This window comes from Anomaloglossus baeobatrachus, assembly GCF_048569485.1.
Source record: "Anomaloglossus baeobatrachus isolate aAnoBae1 chromosome 5 unlocalized genomic scaffold, aAnoBae1.hap1 SUPER_5_unloc_24, whole genome shotgun sequence".
Lineage (NCBI taxonomy): Eukaryota > Metazoa > Chordata > Amphibia > Anura > Aromobatidae > Anomaloglossus > Anomaloglossus baeobatrachus.
In genome coordinates, this window is record NW_027441800.1 from 621,314 (window position 1) to 645,889 (window position 24,576).

A 24,576-nucleotide genomic window follows, 5' to 3' on the forward strand; every position below is an offset into this window, starting at 1 on the left:
GGTTCCCGAACTGAACTTTATCGAACGTCCGTCTGAAAAAGCTGAACCCGAACTTCAACGGGTCCACTCATCTCTATTTGTGGGTAGCCCCACAAAAAAAATAATCTCTTGGATATCAGACAGATAAAATCCTTTAGTTTTTTTTATTACAACAATTATCCTTTTTAAAGGAATGAGTTTTATAACATAAAAAGCCTCATTTCTGCGGGGGCCGCTCCTGATTCATGAAGAGGTAAATGCCTCCTCATGAATCTGGAGCGTTTGACAAGTGGAATGTGCCTCCTTGTGCCATGCTAGAAATATTACTCCCATCAGGGACTGGAGTGAGATTTCTGGCATAGGGAACACCACAGCTCGTCATGAATTAACCCCTTCAGCCCCTGGACACTTTCCGTTTTTGGGTTTTTGTTTTTTGCTCCCCTTCTTCCGAGAGCCGTAACTTTTTTATTTTTCTGTCAATCTTGCCATATGAGGGCTTGTTTTTTGCGGGACGAGTTGTACTTTTAAATGAAACCATAAGTTTTACCATATAGTGTACTGGAAAACGGCAAAAAAATTCCAAGTGCGGAAAAATTGCAAAAAAAGTGTGATCGTACAATAGTTTTTGGGATATTTTATTCACCGTGTTCACTATATGGTAAAACTGATGTGTCAGTGGGATGCCTCAGGTCAGTGCGAGTTTGTAGACACCAAACATGTATAGGTTTACTTGTATTTAAGGGGTTAAAAAAATTGACAAGCTTGTAAAAAAAATTGGCGCACGTTTTGCGCCATTTTCCAAAACTCGTAACGTTCTCATTTTTTGGGATCTATGGTCAGTGACGGCTTATTTTTTGCGTCTTGAGCTGACGTTTCTAATGGTACCATTTTCCATTTTTGTGCAGATGCTACGTTTTGATCGCTTGTTATTGAATTTTGCGCAAAACTTGCGGCGACCAAAAAATGTAATTTTGGTGTTTGGAATTTTGGAATTTTTTTGCCGCTACACCGTTTACTGATCAGATTAATTGATTTTTATTTTGATAGATCGGGCATGTCTGAACGCGGCAATACCAAATATGTGCATATTTTTTATTTTTTAACCCTTTAATTTTCAATGAGGGAAAGGGGGGTGATTTGAACTTTTAGGTTTTTTTTTTTTATTTTTTTTAAACTTTTTTTTTTACTATATTTTTTATTTTACTAGTCCCCCTAGGGGGCTATAGCGATCAGCAATCCGATCGCTCTGATCTATCTGCAGATCTCAGCTACACAGCTGAGAACTGCAGATACGGTGCTTTACTTTCAATGCCGGCTGTATTCCGGCATTGAAAGGAAATGAGTCATGATAGCTACAGGCGTCATCACCTGACCCTGTGCTACCATGGCAACCACCGAAAGTCACGTGCTCGCGCACGTGACTTCCGGTGGGGGCGGCGTTAAGTAAAAATCATGGCCGCGCGCATATACATCTCACTGCCAGACTTTTTTTTATATGTAATCATGTTGCTCATGTATATATCTGTATAATCATGTGATGCTCAGACCATACATCTTGTACACACACCCCCCTGCGGTTTTTAGTTTTTTATGTGCACGGTCTGTGTCTTTTTCTGTCCTCTTTGAAATTCTAGACCCATTTTTGTATAAATAATAAATAAAATATATATTGCATTTGAATCATTATAGTTTTTGAATATTTATACTATTGAATATGAAGGTCTTTTTGTAGGTATAGAATCTGGTTTTGGTAATTCTTCATGGGATTATTATGCTGATATGGACCTAGTTATTCACATATTTTTGGCAGTGAGATGTAAGGGGTTAAATGTTCCGGGTGGAATGCGATTCCACTCGGAACATGCAGGCACACATGTCAGCTCTTAAAAACAGCTGATATGTGCGCCGATAGCCGCAAGCAGGGTGCGGGGCTTAACCTCACACGCTCCATGACGGATAGATCCGTCCAAGGTCGTGAAGGGGTTAAAGGAGCTGTGCTTTCACGCCCCCGTCCCACCCAAGCTCTGCCAATTTTAGAGTGAAAATGCCAAATCTTGGCACAACTTTCCAAATTTTTGTGAGTTTTTTTGGCGTAAAAGCTTTGATAATTTGGGACCAGAGCGTCTTAACAACTTCCACATATCTAGGATGCAGTGTGATTCAATTCTCCCCTCACTATATTTGTGTGAAATGCCTACAGGTCTGCGCCAACTCCAGAGGTTCTGAGGCAAACTCATCACATCTAGACAATAGAGAAAGACAGGCATGAAGAATATATATTTACAAGCATTTATTAACAAAACAACAAGATTTGAAATGCAATTATATACAATGTGATATACTTAAGAGTTCCTATCTCCAATCTGGAGCTGCTCTTTTTAGTAAATAAAGCAGTGGGCAACCTGAGATTAGTGAATTATCTAAATATAATCCAGTATCAAAACCTTTCACAAATGTTCCTAAAGGCTCTCAAAAAGGCTAACAGTGTGCTAACTAAAAAAGAAAATGAATATTCACTGCTCCCCACGCCATAATCCTGCCCACCTCTTGGCAATGAAGCCAGCCCCAACCAAGAAGTAGGCGGTATTATTAGCATGGGGAGCAGCGAATATTCATTCTCTTTAATATCGGGTACACATGATTACTAAGCCTCCCGATTACTGCTATGACTGGGCGATCACGTGTGTCTACTATTAGACATTGAATATTCACTGCTCCCCAAACTCATAATCCCGGCTGTGGGGAGCAGTGAAAATTCTGGCAGTTTACTGAAAGAAAATGTCCATAGACCTTGAGAGCTAAGAAGCCATTTTAGACAATCTGTTCCAAGCAAAGACTGAAGATTATTCCGAGATAGCAACAGAGCAGATAAGACAGGTTATGCGGCAGGATGACACACGCAGGTGTCTGGCAGAACAGCAGAATTAGCAACAGATGAAGAAGAAGTGTCCCCCGAAAGGCGTGTGGGGCTCTTATACATGTTACACAAAGGAAAGCTCATACTGCAGAGAAAGGCGTATACGCTAGAGAACAAAGAATATAATGATACATCATGACATTATTTACGAGCATTGCGGTAAAAACTTATTGGATTCCTATGGGCCTCCATGATACTTTTCACTAGTTCAGCCGTGTCATCATTGCTGACATTTCTGATCCCTGAAGGCGCCTCTACTTCACATAACTCTTCACACACTGACAACTCTATTGATAACTTAATTTCTTTATCAATTCAATACACCTGCTATTCATGACGACACATCACCATCTATCAACTGATGCAATTGTATTCTTCTATTCAATTTAACCTTTTTTGGACCTTTTCTTATACTTGCTAATTACGCTGATGTCATCTCTATCTCCTCTCTGGGGGGAGAACTCTAGCCAGTGCATCTCATTAGCTGCAAAGTTAGTTTGCTCAAGTCTTCCCAAGATGGCTGTTAGATACAACATGACTGCTCAGCACATTATGGCTGACTATTCTCTAACACTTACGTCTGCGTGTAACTGGGGGCACATGGCAGTAATGTCATGCGCTGCGCCGCTTACATGGTGAAGTCACTTGCCAGCATCAGAAGAGAACACCGTGCACCGGAAGAGCAGAGGGATGGGGAGTATATTTTCTTTTCTTATGTGTGCTGTGCAGCGTGATGGGGAAATATATACCAAAATGGGCCCAAGATGAGGGCTATATTTACAAGAATGGGGACATATATAATAGTACAAGAACCATATATACCAGGATGGGATAAAGATGGGCAACATATATACCAGGATGGATATAAAGTATACAAATGGATGGGAGACACATCAACAGTACCTGGAAGGGGCCCAGGATGGGTGACATCAGTACAGAATTGGGGGATTTTATCCCAGTAACAGTGTCAGCAGCAGATCCCCCCTTCCCCATAACAGTGTATCATGACCACATGTTTTGTGTCAATCTTTTTCCCTATATTCCTCCTTCAAAACCTAGGTGTGTCTTATGGTCCAAAAAATACAATAAATTTAAAAATAAATAAAATGGTTCTTTTTCTCACAAATTCTTACTTGAGCAATTGTAGCCAATCTTTTTATAAAACCCTTTGAATTATAGTACATGATGATGGCTTCTCCTGTGTGACTCATTGGACAACAGGATCTGATTAGTCTTAAAAAAATTGGCAAATTCTGAAAGCATGAATGGCTGCTCCACTCTGTTGGTTTTCTGATGGTCGGCAAGACTTGATTTACCAGTTAAACATTTAAATTAATCACAACATGTAAAAGGTTCCTTCCCTGTGCGGCTTCTTCACATGTTTAACAAGACCTGATTTCCTAGTAAAACATTGCCCACATTCTGAACATGAAAATGGCTTCTCCCCTGTGTGAGATCTTTGATGCCTAACAAGATGTGCTTTCAGAATATAACATTTCCCACATTCTGAACATGAAAATGGCTTCTCCCCTGTGTGAGACCTTTGATGCACAACAAGAACATATTTCTTAATAAAACAATTCCCACATTCTGAACATGAAAATGGCTTCTCCCCTTTGTGAGACCTTTGATGCACAACAAGATTTGATTTACTAGTAAAACATTGCCCACAGTCTGAACATAAAAATGGCTTCTCCCCTGTATGAGATCTTTGATGCATAACAAGCTCTGATTTTGAAATAAAACATTTCCCACATTCTGAACATGAAAATGGCTTCTCCCCTGTGTGAGATCTTTGATGCATAACAAAAGCTGATTTCGCAATAAAACATTTCCCACATTCTAAACATGAAAATACGTTCTCCCCTGTGTGAATTTTCTGATGTCTAACAAATTCTGAATTCTGACTAAAACATTTCCCACACTCTGAACATGAAAATGGCTTGTCCCCTGTGTGAATTTTATGATGTCTAACAAGATGTGACATCTGACTAAAACATTTTTCACATTCCGAACATGAAAATGGCTTCTCCCCTGTGTGAGATCTTTGATGCGTAACAAAAGCTGATTTCTGGATAAAACATTTTCCACATTCTGAACATGAAAATGGCTTCTCTCCTGTGTGAGATCTTTGATGCTCAACAAGTTTTGATTTCCGAATAAAACATTTCCCACACTCTGAACATGAAAATGGTTTCTCCCCTGTGTGAAGTTTCTGATGTCGAACAAGGCATGATTTCTGAAAAAAACATTTTCCACATTCTGAACATGAAAATGGCTTCTCCCCTGTGTGAGATCTTTGATGCCTAACAAGATGTGCTTTCTGAATATAACATTTCCCACATTCTGAACATGAAAATGGCTTCTCCCCTGTGTGAGACCTTTGATGCACAACAAGATCATATTTCTTAATAAAACAATTCCCACATTCTGAACATGAAAATGGCTTCTCCCCTTTGTGAGACCTTTGATGCACAACAAGATTTGATTTACTAGTAAAACATTGCCCACAGTCTGAACATAAAAATGGCTTCTCCCCTGTATGAGATCTTTGATGCATAACAAGCTCTGATTTTGAAATAAAACATTTCCCACATTCTGAACATGAAAATGGCTTCTCCCCTGTGTGAGATCTTTGATGCATAACAAAAGCTGATTTCGCAATAAAACATTTCCCACATTCTAAACATGAAAATACGTTCTCCCCTGTGTGAATTTTCTGATGTCTAACAAATTCTGAATTCTGACTAAAACATTTCCCACACTCTGAACATGAAAATGGCTTGTCCCCTGTGTGAATTTTATGATGTCTAACAAGATGTGACATCTGACTAAAACATTTTTCACATTCCGAACATGAAAATGGCTTCTCCCCTGTGTGAGATCTTTGATGCGTAACAAAAGCTGATTTCTGGATAAAACATTTTCCACATTCTGAACATGAAAATGGCTTCTCTCCTGTGTGAGATCTTTGATGCTCAACAAGTTTTGATTTCCGAATAAAACATTTCCCACACTCTGAACATGAAAATGGTTTCTCCCCTGTGTGAAGTTTCTGATGTCGAACAAGGCATGATTTCTGAAAAAAACATTTTCCACATTCTGAACATGAAAATGGCTTCTCCCCTGTGTGAATTTTCTGATGTCTGACAAGGCATGATTTCTGAATAAAACATTTCCCACATTCTGAACATGAAAATGGGTTCTTCCTAGAGTTAATTTTGTAATCGTTAGCAAGGTTTATTCTTGGAATAAAACATTTTTCACATTCTGGGCTTAAAAATGGCTTCTCCCCTGTGTGAGATCTTTGGTGTTTAAAAAGATAGGATTTCTGAATAAAACATTTCCCACATTCTTGACATGAAAATGGCTTCTTCCCAGTGTGATATTTTTGATGGTCAACAAGATATGATTTCCTGGCAAAACATTTCCTACATTTTAAACATGAAAATGGCTTCTTCCTTGTAGGAACCGTTTCATCCGTTTCATATTCCACATCCCTTCTGTAACTTGGAAGGACTGGATTTATATCTGGGACAACAGCATGCTCTTCATATGTATCATGTTGGATACTTTCATCATCTGTTATAAATTCTGAAGATATTAGATTTCCATCTGAACTCCCAATACAGTCATCTGCTAAAAATAAACACAAAGTTATTAATTTTTAATGATATTATCTTGAAAGTACATTTATTTTTTTTAAACCATAACATCAGAAATTAAATTAGGGAAAAAATTATTCTGAATCTGTTGTCCAATATCGAGATCTAAAGGCCCCTTTACACGCTACGATTTAACTGACGATATGTCGTCAGGGTCATGGTTTTCACGACGCACTTCTGTCGTTGTTGACGACGTCGTTGCGTGTGACACCTACGTGCGACTCAGAACGATCTTAAAAATAGCGAAAATCGTTGATCGTTGACATGACTTTCAGTTTCAAAATATTGTTCGTCGTTTGGAATGCAGCAGATATATTGCTACGTTTAACACCCTGCCAACGACGAACAACATCCACATGACCGCCTTGGTCAAACAATATCTCGCTGAACGATGTAGTGTCGTTTGTGAGATGAGTACATGTGACCGCTACAAAATGACCTATGAGCGATCTCGGCAAATCGTAGCAATGATCTGGGCGTGTCACATCGCTAACAAGATCGCTAGCGATATCGTGTGTAAAGCAGCCTTAAGAGTTACATCTTTTCTAATTCGTCTCTCCCATTCCTAGCACCAGTTCTCTGGAATGTGCTACAGTAAATAATCTGATTGATTGTCACAATGTGACTGCAGGATAATGAGGGAAAGGGGGCTCCTATACTGTCCCTCACACTAGGGGACCCTAAGCTATTCCTAACCTCTGGATTACCCCTGAAGATGGAGATGCCGGAGTCTCGTGCATTACTAGTCTCCTGACTAGATCTAATCTGTGATCCCCTAGGGAAGGAAGGGGCAGGATTATGATGGAAATACAGATAAAGACAGACGGGACACATTGCAAACTCACAAAAATAAACAGTAAGAGGCTAAGGAGAAAAGAAAGAGCAGGACGGCAGCAACAAAAATGACAACAAGGGTTAACACCACAACAGCTAACAGTAATAATGCACAAAAAACACCCATAAACATGGATCACAACACCTCACCAGATCAGTATAGGTAAACTATATCTGGCATTAATGAAATAGTCCAGCCAGCATATACAGAACGGGAGCAAACAATACATTCTCCTCTACAGTATGTGATCACAGACATTAACAAGCAGCCCAGCAGAGAATAACTCTTACTAGCCTGTAGTTTGATGCTTGCGTCTCCCTGCGCTGCTCAGAGACAGCAGAGAAATTAACATGCAAAGTACCAAAGTCTATCATCTCAACAGATCCTGACGCTGCCATGACGGTTTGCAAAACCTGCAAACATCTGCTTGAAACATTGATCCACAACATAGACAATTTCAAAGAGGTTTTTTTAAAGCCGAAAATAAAATAAAGACAGATGCTGAAAATTCAACTGGGTTGTCTGGGACTGTAACGCTGATGGCCTATCCTTAGGCTTTGTAACCAAAGCAGGTAGCAGGGTCTTGCAGCCTGTACAGATAAACATTAGGGTTCAAATTCATCAAAACCGGTGATGTACACTGAAAAATGACGTCAGGGACTGGAGTGAGATTTCTGGCATAGGGAACATTGCAGTTTGTTATGAATTAGAGAAGCGGTGGCATCACACCCTTGTTCGCCAAGCTCTGCCCATTTTGGCAAAGCTGGTTAAAATTGTCGTGAACAGACACAGACACACCAGCCTGTCTCCTTTTCAGCTTTAGACTTCTCCAATTGACACGTTTGGTCACATGACGTGATGTCAAAATGGTCCTTAAGCAGTCCTATAATTGGTATATAAACACTGGGGCCCCTGGGAGAAAGGGACCTGTGCAATTGTGACGCCCTGGACCCCAGGGGTCACTGGTAATAACATCTACCACATACACCCCCCCCCATCCCCTGTGAGGTCACACACATGTCACCCGAAAGGGAGACCTGATGCCTCCCTCAGGGCGAGTAGAGCACACCAGGTGGGCGGAGTCAGGTGGAAAGACACGCCTACCGAGGAGACTACTGTCCTGAGGCAGGAAGTTCAAACAGAACAAGTTGAGTTTTGGAGTTGACAGTGAGTGGTAGAGGAGTAGCTGTCAGGGACCCGGGTAGGAGCCTGAGCCCCTTAGAGAACGTCAGGCAGGCAGACGGTAGTGGCCGTCTGCAGGAGTACCGGTACAGCAACCGGCGGAACCGTACGGACCGGGCCTGGGTTGGAGCCCGCCGGTCCCAAACCGGGGAGTCAACCGTGTACCGGAGCACCAACAGGAGGGTACTCAGACCCCGTCCTAGCTTAGAAGCCACTGATTATAGGCAAATTGACTGATTGTTGGCCGGACCTCACGGGTTCATCCACACCCAATGTCCCGAAAGAAGGCAAAAGCCCACCGAGACCGGGTGAGTGCCAAACACCCGGCAGGCCAGCGCCTGCGGGCAACCGAGGGCTCCTCCGGCAGCTCAACGCCGGGGAGCAGGCTACCACTGCTTAGGCAGGGGGGCCGAAACACAAACATCCAGAGGTGCACAGGAAAAGGGGCCACCATCAACCCCACAGGGGACATCAGCAACTTGCTGCGGGGACCGACCACTACTGAACTTTGGTTTACCAGTGACTCTGAGTGTGAATCAATCGTGAGTACACCAGTGCCATCCGGGCACGACGCTACACCGCGGCACGGCGCCCTGCACCCCGACGACAACATCATCCCTTACAGTCCGTATCCCCCCACCGGGGCCCCGGGACACACCGCCCCTACCTACGGAGGGGCAAACATCTCAGCTGCGGCCGCAACACCGATCCCGGACAAGCCCGCCATCACTTCAGCCGCAGCGGTGGTGCATCCCCCATCACCACGACCCGTGGGTGGCGTCACGACCCATTACACAACCACCCCCCCCCCCCACCGCCTCCCCTTAACAAGAGCGACGTGGCCCAAGGTCCGGAGGCACTCGTGCCACCGAGAACCCGAGCCCGGACCTCGAGCGGCTCGGCCCGAGCAAGCGGAGGAAGCGGCCAGGCCCCTCTCAGGGCGGTACACAATTGCCCAGTTTGCTCTCCTTTTCCCCTAATGCCAGTCCTGCATGCCAGCCTGTCCTCTGTTCAGTTCTTTTAGACTCCTGCAATTAAGAGACCTTTGGTTACATCATGTCACATGACTTTGAAGCCATCAAAGGTCCTTAAACAATCAACCTCAGAATAAAACTGACGGGGTCTTTAAGAGAGTGGGGTCTTGAGAATTTGCGCAGTTTGACTCCTCCTAAAGCTGGCCCTGACTGTAACTAGGGCTTATTTATGGAGTAGGACTTAAATTTCAAGCATTCTTCAACAATCACATAAAATTGTGCTAAGTGTTATATTTGGACTATGTTTAATTTTCAGGGAAACGGTATTTATGAACCCTCTGCAGGTCTTTGAGTTGCCATCATAACAACATAGAGAAGGCACTAGAAACAAACAGAAGGAAAGACAATACATTTGAAAACAAAAACAGAATAGAAAGCCTAAAGATGTAAACACAAAATTAGTGCAGAAAGAAAATGAGTCGATATTTCTTACAGGATAGAGCTGGAGGAAACACATCCTGAGGAACATTGGGATCTTCTTGTTTACAGTTCTGTGGGAGAAGAGGACGGGGACATCTCTCTTGTGTTGTCCTCTTGCTGGATAGAACTGGAGGAGACACATACAGGGACTGAATTCATTCCTTACATGCAGATAATTATAGGCCGTGTGTATTTAGTGCTGTCTATGTCGCGGGCGGAGGAGGGGACGCTGCGCTCTCCCACTGCTCGGGTCCGGCTGCTGCTGCTGCTCGGTGGTGGCTCGAGCGGTGGGTCGGATCCCGGGGACTCGAGCGGCGTTCCTCACCCGTGAGTGAAAGGGGGGATTGTTTGTGGGGATTTGATATTGTCCGTGACGCCACCGACGGTTGTGGTGAAGTTGTGACACCACCGCTGCTCTGGACGGGGATCCCGGGAGCGGTGACAGGGAGCAGCTTTGATGTTAGTTCTCCCCTCCGTGGGTAGGGGGTTGGTTGTCCCGGGGCCCGGTGATGGAGTAGGGATGGATGGCAGGCGGGTTACGGGGCCTGGTGAGGTGCAGGGTCGCGGGGGCAGCGCTGTGCTGCACGGCACGGTGGTACTCAGCCAATGATGAGGACACAGTTCTCGGTAAAACACACGGCTGGATGGACGGGTCCCACAGACGGCTGCGGTGTTGTTTCTCCCGGCCGGTTGATGGTGACTGTCTTTCCCTGCACCTATGTAGTGTAACGGTCCCAATGGGTTCCCACCGGTAACCCGCTCCCCAGCTTGAAGGTTGCTGAAGGAGCCCCTTTTGCCCGCAGGCTCTGGCCCTGGGAACTTTAGCCTTGGCGGTGACTGTGTTTCCCTGTCTCGGTTGGACTGTTGCCTTCTGTCAGGACTTGGCTGCTGGGAAACCCAGGAGGTTCCCTTCGCTAACGGATTTGGCAAATTCACGGCGACTCCTAGCCTTGCCGGGGTCCGTAAGCCCCTGCCGGATGGTGCTGGCTTCTCTTTGCGTACCGGTCCGGTACCGCCGGGCCACCGCCCGTCCACGGTCCTTACGGTTAGCTCCGATAGGCCTCTCCTGCAGACGGTCACCACCGCCTGCCAACCTTGCTGATCCGTCCGGGCCACACACCCGGACCCACTTCAGTCTGCTCTACTACCACTTTCCTTCCTTCCACTTTCAACTCTCAAACTCATCTCTCCTCTTTTCCCGCCTCCAGGACTGTGAACTCCTTGGTGGGCGGGACCAACCGCCTGGCCCACCCCCTGGTGTGATAATCAGCCCCTGGAGGAAGGCAACAAGGGTTTTGTCTGACTTAGGTGTGCCTGACCGGGAGTGTGGGGTGTGTTGGTGTTGTTCTCTGTGGCCCCTGCCACATCTATTACCTGGTGATGTGAGGGACTGGGGAACCTCCATCATGACGTTCTTGTACAGATCTTTGTGTCCTTCTAAATACTCCCACTCCTCCATGGAGAAATAGACGGTGACGTCCTGACACCTTATAGGAACCTGACACATACAATGATATCGTCATCCCCTGACCCCTTCATAGCGTTACTGTATAATGTCCCAGCATTCCCAGCAGTGTCACCTCTCCAGTCAGCAGCTCAATCATCTTGTAGGTGAGTTCTAGGATCTTCTGGTCATTGATGACCTCATGTATCGGGGGGTGAGGTGGAGGCCCCGTGATTGGGCTCAGGGGTCTTCCCCATCCCTCAGACACAGGGGCCTGACAGCGCTCACTAGAGGTCTTCTTCACTACTGTGTAATCCTGGTTATGGAGAGACACAGTAATAAATCTCACTCCAGATATTTCCAGAGTCCTCACCTCTCCAGTTCTGTCCATCTGTTATTCCCATAGATAAGAATGATGTAATGTGACGTCATTAGAATCTCTCACCTCTCCAGTAAGCCGGAAAAGGATCTCTAGGGTAAGGTGTAATATCCTCGCCGCCATCTTGTCCCTGTCCATATCCATCCTGGACAGGATATTTTCTGAAAACAGAATAAAACCACTGAAAGAATCCGATATTATGAGGACCAAAATGATAAGGAGATGAGCCGATATGTAAAATTAATGGAGATGATAATAGAGGAAAGATATCATTTGGGTAAGAAAAAAAAAAAAATGTCAACATGAATGAAGTAGCAAAACCGACCCATAAAAGTATTGCACCTGGGGCGTGGCTTGAGCATGGTGGCAGGCATAAGTACATACTGAAAGCTCTGTAGGCTGAGGCGACAAAACATAGCTTTAAACTCACCTGGCACACCCAAATATGCCAGGGAAGAGGAGCACAGGACCACAGAGCGGACCCCCGGCCCTGAGAAGTAGCAGAGCGGCGGTGGATCGCCTGTTTCAGGGAGGTAAACTATCCCCAGTCTCTAGGCCTCCTCCTGTAATGGCGACGGTTGTCATGAGGCAGGCACCTGCTGCAGCTGCAAAGGACAGCAGAGGTGCTGAAAAACAAGCAGAGGCGACACGTGGGAGCCAGAAACAGAGTGCTACTGCTCCAGAGCAGGTCCCTGATTATATCTCACACGCTGGCAGTGCAGGAGTGTACAGGAGCAGGATCTGAGAAGCAGGGTACACAGGAAGATGGCAGCGGCAGTGTCCCATCCACACAGCAGACCATGAGGTGTCAGGTTAGTGAAGAGAGCGGTGGTCCTGACATGGATGGGCTTAACCCTGGAGGCAATAAAAACAGAGTGTCCTTGGTGGAGCAGGGGCTTGCAGGGATTCATGGTCACCATCCCCCTAACAGCCAGGGGAAACAAATTGGAAGCCAGAGTGCACATGGAGTTAACCCTGCGGGTGCTATTGTGGACACAGACCGTATTTTGCAATTGCTGTCTGCACTCCTCACTAAAAATGACCTGGACAATTTAGTCACCAAAATGGAGGCGGCACATGAGAGGGCTCTGTCCATTGTGAGAGGGGATATAGAGGCTCTTGATACACGCACTATAGCAGTGGAGAAGGATGTACTTACACTATTTGAAAGAGTTAACACACTGGAGCAAGATCTATCCAACTCCAGAACACATCTGCAAAATGTCGCCATCCTGTTAAACGATCAAGAGAATAGGGGAAGGAGAAATAATATACGCCTGAAAGGCATTTCAGAAAAGATCGCTGCTACGGCTCTTCTTAAAACTGTAACCTCAATCTTTAACAAGGTGATGGGAGCTGCTGATGACACCACTTTTGTGATTGACAGAGTCCACAGAGTATATCGCCAGGGCCCTGGGGATAATGCTCAGCCGAGAGATGTCCTATGCAGACTGCACTATTATACTGATAAAGAAGCCATGCTGCGAAATGCATGGACCCACGGGACTGTCACATATGAAGGGTCTGAAGTTAAGCTTTTTCCTGATGTTTCTTCTAGAACCCTCTACATGAGACGCCAACTTATGCCTTTACTGCAAAAAATCAAGGAAAAAGGTGCGTCATACAGATGGGGACACCCATTTCACCTTATAGTCTGGCATAATAGGGTCCAATACCTGCTGAAATGCCCGGAGGAGGTGGAGGGTCTTTTCCAGTTCCTTGAAACCCCTGCAGTAGCAATCCCTAACTGGCTACATCTGGACAGATCCGATGGATTACCCCAAAGACAAAGAGGAAATAGGCGCGGATTTGCAAGACCCCAGAGGAGCTCCAAGGATTCCAGGCCAATGGGAGAGTTCTCCCGGGAGGAGCCAGACTGATGACGCGAGATCGGAGGTGGTTCCTTATTCAGAGGTGGGAGGTGCGGGTCGAGGAGGAAGATCTGGCAGTCCCTGTAGGATTATTGGACTTGAGAAGGACACTATTATGATGGGTCACTGATGTAGGTTATATCTATGTCTTTCTCCTCACTGACAGGGGGGGTCTGTTTCCCCTCTTCCCCCCCCCCCCCTTTTTTTTCCCTCTCTCTCTCTTCTCCTCTTCTTCCTTTCTGGGTAGTCACAGGGTCCCTTAATACTGTGTTACTGTGTTGATAGTTTGACATACAAGTTTAAGAATTGTGCCTCTCACCGTTCGGTCTCAGATCGGGGGGTGAGATGTGAGTTTTTAGCCTAGTAGGATAATGTCATTAATGCCTATAGCTTGCTCAGCTGTCACCCTTGGTTTTCCACGCACCCCAAGGGTGGTTCTCCTGATTGAAGGTCACCAGGTCTCCAAATTTCGTGAGACTGTAAAGTTTTATAGTGTGTTATTTACTGGTCGTTCTTTTAGGCCAGCTGGTTTGTTTACTTTCCCTTCTTGTCGAATACTTTCTGTATCCCTTTTCTAACTCACTTCCTCAGCTGATTTCATCCTTTTCTACTGCTCTTTTCTACCTACCCGATTTTCGCTCTAAAAGACTGTGCCGTCTCTCTTTTTTTTGGCACTCTTAACCTCTTTTATCCACCTAGTCCCTAACCTTTTTTCCTTTACCCCGTTCTCCTTGGTAGGGGGTTAATAACGGTCTTGGGCTCAACATGCATAATTCAGGGGTCTCGGAGGTGAAATGTGGGACGTTAAATGTAAAAGGCTTACATAGTCCGGGTAAGAGGTCTATCCTGTCAAACACATTAAAAAAAGCTGGGGTCCAAATTGCTTTTCTGCAAGAAACGCATTTGAGCAAAGGCAAATTGTTCAAATTGACTTCACGTTGGTTCCCGGAGGCATACCATAGCTTCTCACCTGACTCGAAATCCCAAGGAACTAGCGTCCTCATCTCGCGCTCAATCCCTTGGGAGTTCATGGACTCTCGCAGTGATGACACATGTAGACTATTGATGGTGAAGGGCAGGATCGCCACACATATCTATACGCTGGTATCCATATACCTCCCTAATGTAGGGCAAATTGATGCCCTGTCGGGCTTTTTGGAAAGGATAGAAGACTTTTCGGAGGGGACACTCATCTTAGAGGGGGATCTTAATATCGCTGTGAACCCGGCTCAGGACACCTCATCAGGGGCTTCAGTACATCCCAGGTCAGCTCTCCGCAAGCTGCGGTGCATATTACATGAGCAGCAGCTTGTGGACACATGGAGGCTACTGCACCCGTCTGACAAGGATTACTCATTCTACTCAAATGCACATGGAGTATATTCTAGACTGGACTACTTTTTTGTACAACATAAAGATCTTGAGAGGATCGCACAAGCTCAGATAGATAGCATAACTTTCTCTGACCACGCACTCTGTACGGTGTCCATGGTATTGCAGTCTCCGATCCCACAGCAGTGGCAGTGGAAAATGAACACTTCTCTGTTGGAGGACCCCGGAAGCCTGCAAATAGTACAGAATTCCCTGACAGAATATTTTACAGTAAACGGGACTGGAGACACTACTCCAACAACGGTCTGGGAGGCTCATAAGTGTGTCATCAGAGGGGTTTTCATACAGCAGGGGCAAGACGAAAGAGGGAAAGGGAAATGGAGGTTACCAGGTTACTAACACAACTCAGAGACTTGGAGACACGGCATAAGCAGATGCCCTCAGCGGAGTTGGGGGGTACCCTATTCAAAGTTCGGGACGAATTACGGAAATTACTGAATAGTAAGGCAAAAGGGGTTCTTAATAGATGCCGTAGACATTTTTACGAACACGGGAACAAGTGTAGTAAGATGTTAGCAAGAGCACTCAGGCAGCAGCAGGCGACAACTTTTATACCAAAAATATCTCCTGCACATTCTCGGGGCTCCATACTTCACTCTTCGACAGAAATTGCTGAGACGTTCCAAAAATTTTATGAATCATTATATAACTTAGAAACAAATAATCCCCAAACACCAAAATCATCCCTAAAAAGGAAAATCTTAGAATATATCAGAGAAGCAAAAATGCCAAGGTTGGAGGACTCTGAGATAGCAGCACTGGAAACTCAAATTTTAATTCAAGAACTAGTTGATGCAATTGGGTCGTCCAAAACAGGAAAGGCACCTGGGCCAGATGGTTTCCCCCTTGTATATTATAAAAAACTTAAAGAAATATTATCCCCGCACCTACTGTCAGCATTCAACTCCAGGGTGTCAGGAACCCCGAACTCTAATGCAGACTCGTTGAGAGCGCACATTACAGTCATACCTAAATCAGGGAAAGATCCAACACAATGTGCGAGCTACCGCCCGATCTCCTTGTTAAATGTGGACACAAAGCTATTTGCTAAAATTCTAGCAAATAGGCTGGCACCTCTACTTTCACGAATAATTCATCCAGACCAGACGGGCTTTATGGTGGGTCGTGAGGCACGGGATAATACAGTTAAGGCCATTAATTTAATACATAATACATAAAGCCAAAACTAGGGGCATACCATCCATCCATGCTGCTGTCAACAGACGCCGAGAAGGCGTTCGATAGAGTGGGATGGACTTTCATGGAAGCCACGCTCGGGTGTCTGGGGTTGGGACACGAAATGATGGGTCGGATTATGTCTCTGTACTCGGTACCCTCGGCTAGGGTCCGAGTGAATGGGATCCTGTCGGACCCATTTAAAATATCTAATGGCACCCGTCAAGGTTGCCCACTATCACCCTTAATCTTCATCCTGACGCTTGAGCCCTTCCTCAGACACGTACGAGCCAACCCAGATATTGCAGGTATAGGAGTGTTTCAAGACACGCATAAAATAGCGGCATATGCTAATGACCAGAATCCTGTATTTGTTACAGGCGCTCCCAATTAAAATACCTTCGGGATTTTTCAAATCCCTAGAATCAATTCAGTCCTCGTTCGTCTGGGCAGGTAAATCGGCACGTATAAAAAGAGCCATCTTGCACAGGACCAAAGGTGGGGGGGGGGATTGGGCTGCCAGACTTGAGAAGATATCATTTGGCGGGACATCTTACTAGAAAGATTGATTGGTGCCGGAATGGGTCTCAGAAGAAGTGGATACAAATTGAGCAGTCCTTCCCCCCAATACCCCTTAATAAATTGCCGTAGGTGCTCTCGGAGGTCCCTGCAGGATTGAAAACACATCCAACCATCGGCCCAACCGTGACATATTGCAACATCGGGAGAGTACAGTTAGAAATGATTCCCAGGAACTCCAGCCTAATGCCTATCTTGAGCCATCCTGCCTTTGAACCTGGTAGGGTGGATCCGATCTTCCGGATGTGGATTAGAGGCGGGATGGATCGAGTGGAGGAGTTTGGAGACTGGGGATCCTGGCCTTCGGCAGCTAGTTTGGCAGTTAGACAAGATCCTACCCCGCTTGGCCAGTGGAGATGCCTACAATTGGCGCACTTTTTCAGTAGTCTTCCCACCAGGTCCTACTTTCAGCGACCTAAGACACAGTTTGAACAATTATGTATGGGATCAGGCATAATACATCACTCACTGTCGGCGGTATATTCGCTTTTATCTTCACCTTCAGATCAACAACTACCCCCCTTCGCTACACAGTGGGAAAGGGATTTGGGAATTCAGTTGACACCAGCACAATGGGAAAGGATCTTCAGATTGGCCCACACGTCTTCCATTAGTTCCAGGTTCCAGGAGGCTAGCTACAAACTTTTATCTAGATGGTACAGAGTTCCCTCCAAGCTACATGTCATGTTTCCGTCAATAGACCCTATATGTTGGAGGTGTGGTAAGGCAGAGGGCAACATTCCACATGTGTTCTGGGGGTGTGAAATGATCCAGCCCTTCTGGAAGGGAGTGTCCGACACTATCTGACAGGTTACTGACAAGGATGAGGAATTGGGGCCGGCGGAGGCCCTGTTGCATCACTGCGGGATTCGTGAAAAAACATATAAGAATTCCCTGAGGAAATTCCTCATTACGGCAGCGAGAGTATGCACACCAGAAAAATGGAGGAGTACGTCATCTCCCACATTAGTTCAATGGATCAATAAGGTCAATGACCTCATGCTCATGGAGGATTTAACCTCATCATTGCACGATTCATATGAGAAATTCTGGGCTACGTGGCGGGAATGGCTGGATTTCCAGCATTCCGAGGACTATGATGTTCTAGTGGGGGGCGCAATGGGCGCTGAGGGAACCGCAGAAGGCAACACATAGCCGCACCCCCTACCTCCCTCCCCACCCCATTCCTTCCCCCCCACCCCCTTCACCTCCCCCACTCCCCCCCACCCCCCCCTTTTTCCCTGGTATTCATTCCTCTCTATTCTTTCAAACTAGCTTGCTCCTTCTTCCTCTGCTCTCTTTCCCTTCCTCTTACTAAGCACTCTTGCTGATTACTTATGGTTATTTGTTTAATATTTACTTATTTATGAAACAGTTCAGTGGAACCCGAAGTCTTGGACGCCTAAGTGAGGGTATTTGCGGGAATACTGCCTGATAATATATGAATATGTAAATTTTGCTTTATACCCAAGGCATATGGAATGTATTTGCAAAAAGGCCGATATGATCCTAACAAATGTACTTAGTTATGATGCTGGTTCCCTTTAAAAAATTTAAAAAGTGTGGAAAATAAAGAATTTAAAAAAAAAAAAAAGAGGAGACTTTGTGCAGCAGGCCTTCATGGTAAAATCGCTGCTAGGAATCCACTGCTAAGGACAGGCAACAAGCAGAAGAGACTTGTTTGGACTAAAGAACACAAGGAATGGACATTAGACCAGTGGAAATCTGTGCTTTGGTCTGATGAGTCCAAATTTGAGATCTTTGGATCCAACCACCGTGACTTTGTAGAAAAGGTGAACAGATGGACTCTACATGCCTGGTTCCCACCTTGCAGCATGGAGGAGGAGGTGTGATGGTGTGGGGTTGCTTTGCTGCTGACACTGTTGGGGATTTATTCAAAATTGAAAGCATACTGAACCAGCATAGCTGCCACAGCATCTTGCAGCGGCATGCTATTCCATCCGGTTTGCGTTTAGTTGAACCATAATTTAGTTTTCAACAGGACAATGACCCCAAACACACCTCCAGGCTGTGCAAGGGCTATTTGACTAAGAAGGAGAGTGATGGGGTGCTACGCCAGATGACCTGGTCTCCACAGTCACCAGACCTGAACCCAATCAAGATAGTTTGGGGTGAGCTGGACTGCAGAGTGAAGGCAAAAGGGCCAACAAGTGCTAAGCATCTCTGGGAACTCCTTCAAGACTGTTGGAAAACCATTTCCGGTGACTACCTCTTGAAGCCCATCAAGAGAATTCCAAGAGTGTGCAAAGTAGTAATGAAAGCAAAAGGTGGCTACTTTGAAGAACCTAGAATATAAGACATATTTTCAGTTGTTTCACACTTTGTTAAGTATTTCATTCCACATGTTTTAATTCACAGTTTTGATGCCTTCAATGTGAATCTACAATTTTTAAAGTCATGAAAATAAAGAAAACTCTTTGAATGAGGAGGTGTGTCCAAACTTTTGGTCTGTACTGTATATATAATTAAATATTGTCAATGCAAACACAGACCACCTCCCCGAGAAGGGGATGCCACCTTGCTTCCCCACTCTAACAGCCCCGGGCGCCCCATCACCAGGAAGCGGCGGTGCCACCATCCCTCACCGCAACCCACGGGTGGCGTCACAGACACAACAACTCCCCTGTAAATACCCCCTTCCGGGTCCGGTCACCGCTCGAGCTGTAGCAGAAACCCGGATACGAACAGGCCCCCGAGAGAGAGAAGCGGCAGCGGCCCCCGCCCTCAACACTTGTCTGATCTAGAAGTCATTGTATAAAGAGCTATAGAGGCAGCACTATTCTTCTGTATAACATATGTGATGTTGCTGTAGCCCTAATATTTCTGTACATGACGTCTCTGTATAGATAATCATGGATTATTTTAGACACTCAATCACAGCAGATGTTCCCACAAAGAAGGAATGGGTCGTAGATGGAAATAGTAATGTGTAATATGAGCATGGTTATTATTGTAGTATAGAGAAGTTACAGACATTGGTCAGACATGGAGATTGTGCTCTGAAAGTAACTAATGAATGGCAGATCGCTGAGATTGGGAGTTAGGAAGAAGAGGGAGGAGGAATGTTGGGTATTTTTGGGGGGACATTGCAATACTCTTGTCAATATAATGAATATATAAATATCTAACAATGGGAAAAGTTAGCTGCACATGGAATATTGCTTTTTATTTGATTTTTAGAAAATAGACGTCTATTAGTAACTGTATATATTATAATTCTAATGTAACGTCTAACTTGCTTTCCTTTCTTCTTTACTTACTTGCCTTTACTGTCACGGTCTCTTTTTTGTTTTCTTGTTCAATTTTTTCAAATTTATATTTTCTCCACATGTAAATTGTTTTTACAATATATACAGTTAGGTCCAGAAATATTTGGACAGTGACACAATTTTCGCGAGTTGGGCTCTGCATGCCACCACATTGGATTTGAAATGAAACCTCTACAACAGAATTCAAGTGCAGATTGTAACGTTTAATTTGAAGGTTTGAACAAAAATATCTGATAGAAATTGTAGGAATTGTACACATTTCTTTACAAACACTCCACATTTTAGGAGGTCAAAAGTAATTGGACAAATAAACCAAACCCAAACAAAATATTTTTATTTTCAATATTTTGTTGCGAATCCTTTGGAGGCAATCACTGCCTTAAGTCTGGAACCCATGGACATCACCAAACGCTGGGTTTCCTCCTTCTTAATGCTTTGCCAGACCTTTACAGCCGCAGCCTTCAGGTCTTGCTTGTTTGTGGGTCTTTCCGTCTTAAGTCTGGATTTGAGCAAGTGAAATGCATGCTCAATTGGGTTAAGATCTGGTGATTGACTTGGCCATTGCAGAATGTTCCACTTTTTTGCACTCATGAACTCCTGGGTAGCTTTGGCTGTATGCTTGGGGTCATTGTCCATCTGTACTATGAAGCGCCGTCCGATCAACTTTGCGGCATTTGGCTGAATCTGGGCTGAAAGTATATCCCGGTACACTTCAGAATTCATCCGGCTACTCTTGTCTGCTGTTATGTCATCAATAAACACAAGTGACCCAGTGCCATTGAAAGCCATGCATGCCCATGCCATCACATTGCCTCCACCATGTTTTACAGAGGATGTGGTGTGCCTTGGATCATGTGCCGTTCCCTTTCTTCTCCAAACTTTTTTCTTCCCATCATTCTGGTACAGGTTGATCTTTGTCTCATCTGTCCATAGAATACTTTTCCAGAACTGAGCTGGCTTCATGAGGTGTTTTTCAGCAAATTTAACTCTGGCCTGTCTATTTTTGGAAATAATGAATGGTTTGCATCTAGATGTGAACCCTTTGTATTTACTTTCATGGAGTCTTCTCTTTACTGTTGACTTAGAGACAGATACACCTATTTCACTGAGAGTGTTCTGGACTTCAGTTGATGTTGTGAACGGGTTCTTCTTCACCAAAGAAAGTATGCGGCGATCATCCACCACTGTTGTCATCTGTGGACGCCCAGGCCTTTTTGAGTTCCCAAGCTCACCAGTCAATTCCTTTTTTCTCAGAATGTACCCGACTGTTGATTTTGCTACTCCAAGCATGTCTGCTATCTCTCTGATGGATTTTTTCTTTTTTTTCAGCCTCAGGATGTTCTGCTTCACCTCAATTGAGAGTTCCTTAGACCGCATGTTGTCTGGTCACAGCAACAGCTTCCAAATGCAAAACCACACACCTGTAATCAACCCCAGACCTTTTAACTACTTCATTGATTACAGGTTAACGAGGGAGACGCCTTCAGAGTTAATTGCAGCCCTTAGAGTCCCTTGTCCAATTACTTTTGGTCCCTTGAAAAAGAGGAGGCTATGCATTACAGAGCTATGATTCCTAAACCCTTTCTCCGATTTGGATGTGAAAACTCTCATATTGCAGCTGGGAGTGTGCACTTTTAGCCCATATTATATATATAATTGTATTTCTGAACATGTTTTTGTAAACAGCTAAAATAACAAAACTTGTGTCACTGTCCAAATATTTCTGGACCTAACTGTATTTTATTTCAATTTTTCACATAACAACAATCAATACAAATCACAATCGGCGTAACACTACGATAATATTAACAACCACCACTAAGCAAAATAAAGAAAAAGAAGTAAAAAAAAAGGAGGATGGGGAAGAACACCAATCCGGTCTATTCTATATGTAGGAATCAATAACAAAAACATATATAGAGATCAAAGCCCCATAGGATAAATAGCCCATGAAGGAAATACCCCAATTTTTCTGAATTTGTTTTCTCCTCTCTATATTATGGACAAGGGCAAATTCATAATGAGTATTAATTTTCCTGACAAGCTCCTCAACCGAGGGAACTGAAGGGAGTTTCCACTTTATAGCCTGACATCGTCTGGCCAAGGTAAGTATATCAGCAATAACAGGTTTCACATTTTCAGGGAAGTTATCGAGTCCTATATTCAGGATTGCCAGTAGATCATCCATAATTACAGGAAGACTAGTTACAGATGAAATTAGATCAAACACCTGCTCCCAAAATATCATAGCTTTAGGACAGGACCACCATTCATTCCCCAACGTGCCTTTCTGAAGACAACCTTTCCAACAGAAAGGGGAATAATCCGGGATCATGTGAGCCAATTTGCCTGGAAACAGATACCACCTTGTATAAATGTATTTCATTTGTTCTAGGTGAATTATACAAGCTGATATCCTATAAGTCCATTCCGAGGCGGCCCACCATTGTTGAGGGAAGAATGTAAAAGATAACTTTTGTTCCCATTTTATTATGTATGACAACTTCACATCTTCCAACGAGGAGTTTAGAAACCTATATAAAATTGAGACCCCTTTAATATTATATTTCCCTTTTTGATAAAGTCTATGTAGAGAGAGAGGAGGTGAATTGTACTCAAAGTCAGATCTAGCACTAAGGAGATGTCTCACTTGGAGCTATTAATAAAGACAGTTTCTATGTAATCGAAATTTCTCAACCATCTACAAAAAGGACTTTAACTAAGAATCTCTATAAATAGCCACCGATTTAGAAATGCCACACTCTTCCCAATCAGCAAGGCTTAAATAAGGGGTAAGGATTTCTAAGGATCTAATAGAAATATCAAATAAAATAAAAGAGAGATCCCCTTCACCCCACCTCCTCAACCAATACAAAAGAGAGAAGATGGTAGGGAGGTCAAAAATTGCATTAGATGGTTTAATGTCTACTTCCAAAAGGCTTCTAGTATCCCATGTGAATATTTTATTAGTGGTCAACAAATTATAATTTTTAAGTATAACATTTCTCACCTTCTAGGTCAGATAATTATTTTTACCATTGTAAGATTTTTGATGTTTAAAAATAATCCATTTGTGTGTCTAATATTTCCCTCATTCTGAACATGTCAAGGGTTTTTCCCCTGTGTGAATTCTTTGGTGTTTTGCAAGATTTGATTTTCGGTTAAAACATCTCTCACATTCTGAACATGAAAAAGGTTTCTCCCCTGTGTGAATTATCTGATGTCTAACAAGACATGATTGATCTGTAAAACATTTCCCACATTCTGAACATGAAAAAGGCTTCTCCCCTGTGTGAGTTCTCTGATGTGTAACATGATGTGATTTTCGGTTAAAACATCTCCCACATTCTGAACATGAAAAAGGTTTCTCCCCTGTGTGAGTTCTCTGATGTTTAACAAGACATGATTGATTTGCAAAACATTTCCCACATTCTGAACATGAAAAAGGCTTCTCCCCTGTGTGAATTGTCTGGTGTGTAACAAGATTTTTTTTTTTGTTAAAACATCTCCCACATTCTGAACATGAAAAAGGCTTCTCCCCTGTGTTAGTTATCTGATGTGTAACAAGATGTGATTTTCGGTTAAAACATCTGTCACATTCTGAACATGAAAAAGGTTTCTCCCCTGTGAGTTCTCTGATGTTTAACAAGATATGATTGAGCTGCAAAACATTTCCCACATTCTGAACATGAAAAAGGCTTCTCCCCTGTGTGAGTTCTCTGGTGTGTAACAAGATGTGATTTTTGGTTAAAACATCTCCCACATTCTGAACATGAAAAAGGCTTCTCTCCTGTGTGAGTTCTCTGATGTCTAACAACACATGATTGATCGGAAAAACATTTCCCACATTCTGAACATGAAAAAGGCTTCTCCCCTGTGTGAATTGTCTGGTGTGTAACAAGATGTGATTTTTGGTTAAAACATCTCCCACATTCTGAACATGAAAAAGGCTTCTCCTCTTTGTGAGTTCTCTGATGTGTAATAAGACTTGATTTTTGGTTAAAGCATTTTCCACATTCTGAACATGAATATGGCTTCTCCCCCGTGTGAGTTCTCTGATGTAAAACAAGATATGATTTTTTGCTAAAGCATTTCTCACATTCTGAACATGTGAAAGGCTTCTCCCCCGTGTGAGTTCTCTGATGTTCAACAAGATGTGATTTTTTGTTAAAGCATTTCTCACATTCTGAACATGAAATTGGCATCTCCCCTGTGTGGCCTTTCTCGTAACTAACAGATTCTGAAGAAAATCTTTTCTGCCCTGGGTGAATTTTTTATTAATTTTTTGATATTCTGAAGTTGAAAATGGCTTCTTTGCTGCAAGAGCACTTCGATTTTTAATGCTGCTTTTGTGACATTTATTTTTCTTAATAGTCTGTGATGAATCAGAAGGTAGGACTTGTTTAAGAGAAT

General features: G+C 43.9%; 2 protein-coding genes across 2 annotated transcripts in view; both read right to left on the bottom strand.

Moving 5' to 3' along the window:
- Nucleotides 1–2,385: 2,385 nt before the first annotated feature.
- The window catches only part of LOC142259071 (uncharacterized), a 35,069-nt gene continuing 12,878 nt past the window's right edge, over nucleotides 2,386–24,576 (bottom strand). The window contains exons 6-7 of the mRNA XM_075331592.1: nucleotides 10,046–10,159; nucleotides 2,386–6,535 (exon numbers count right to left, since the gene is read on the bottom strand). Of these exons, the coding sequence (XP_075187707.1) occupies nucleotides 4,233–6,535; nucleotides 10,046–10,159 (2,417 nt within the window). The 3' untranslated portion in view covers nucleotides 2,386–4,232. The remainder of the gene's footprint in view (nucleotides 6,536–10,045; nucleotides 10,160–24,576) is intronic.
- On the bottom strand, nucleotides 22,682–24,415 carry LOC142259072 (uncharacterized). The gene is made up of 2 exons (XM_075331593.1): nucleotides 23,794–24,415; nucleotides 22,682–23,627 (listed from the first exon to the last, which is right to left on the bottom strand). The coding sequence occupies exons 1-2, from the start codon at nucleotides 24,366–24,368 to the stop codon at nucleotides 23,255–23,257; spliced, it is 948 nt and encodes a 315-aa protein (XP_075187708.1). The 5' UTR covers nucleotides 24,369–24,415; the 3' UTR covers nucleotides 22,682–23,254.

What these genes read in the sequence shown, in the direction of transcription:
- LOC142259072 (XM_075331593.1), bottom strand. Translation starts at nt 24,368, where the DNA reads ATGCCAATTTCATGTTCAGAATGTGAGAAATGCTTTAACAAAAAATCA. An exon ending in CTTGTTAAACATCAGAGAAC is followed by an intron (nt 23,628 to 23,793) that starts TCACAGGGGAGA and finishes ACACCAGACAAT; the next exon opens with TCACACAGGGGAGAAGCCTT.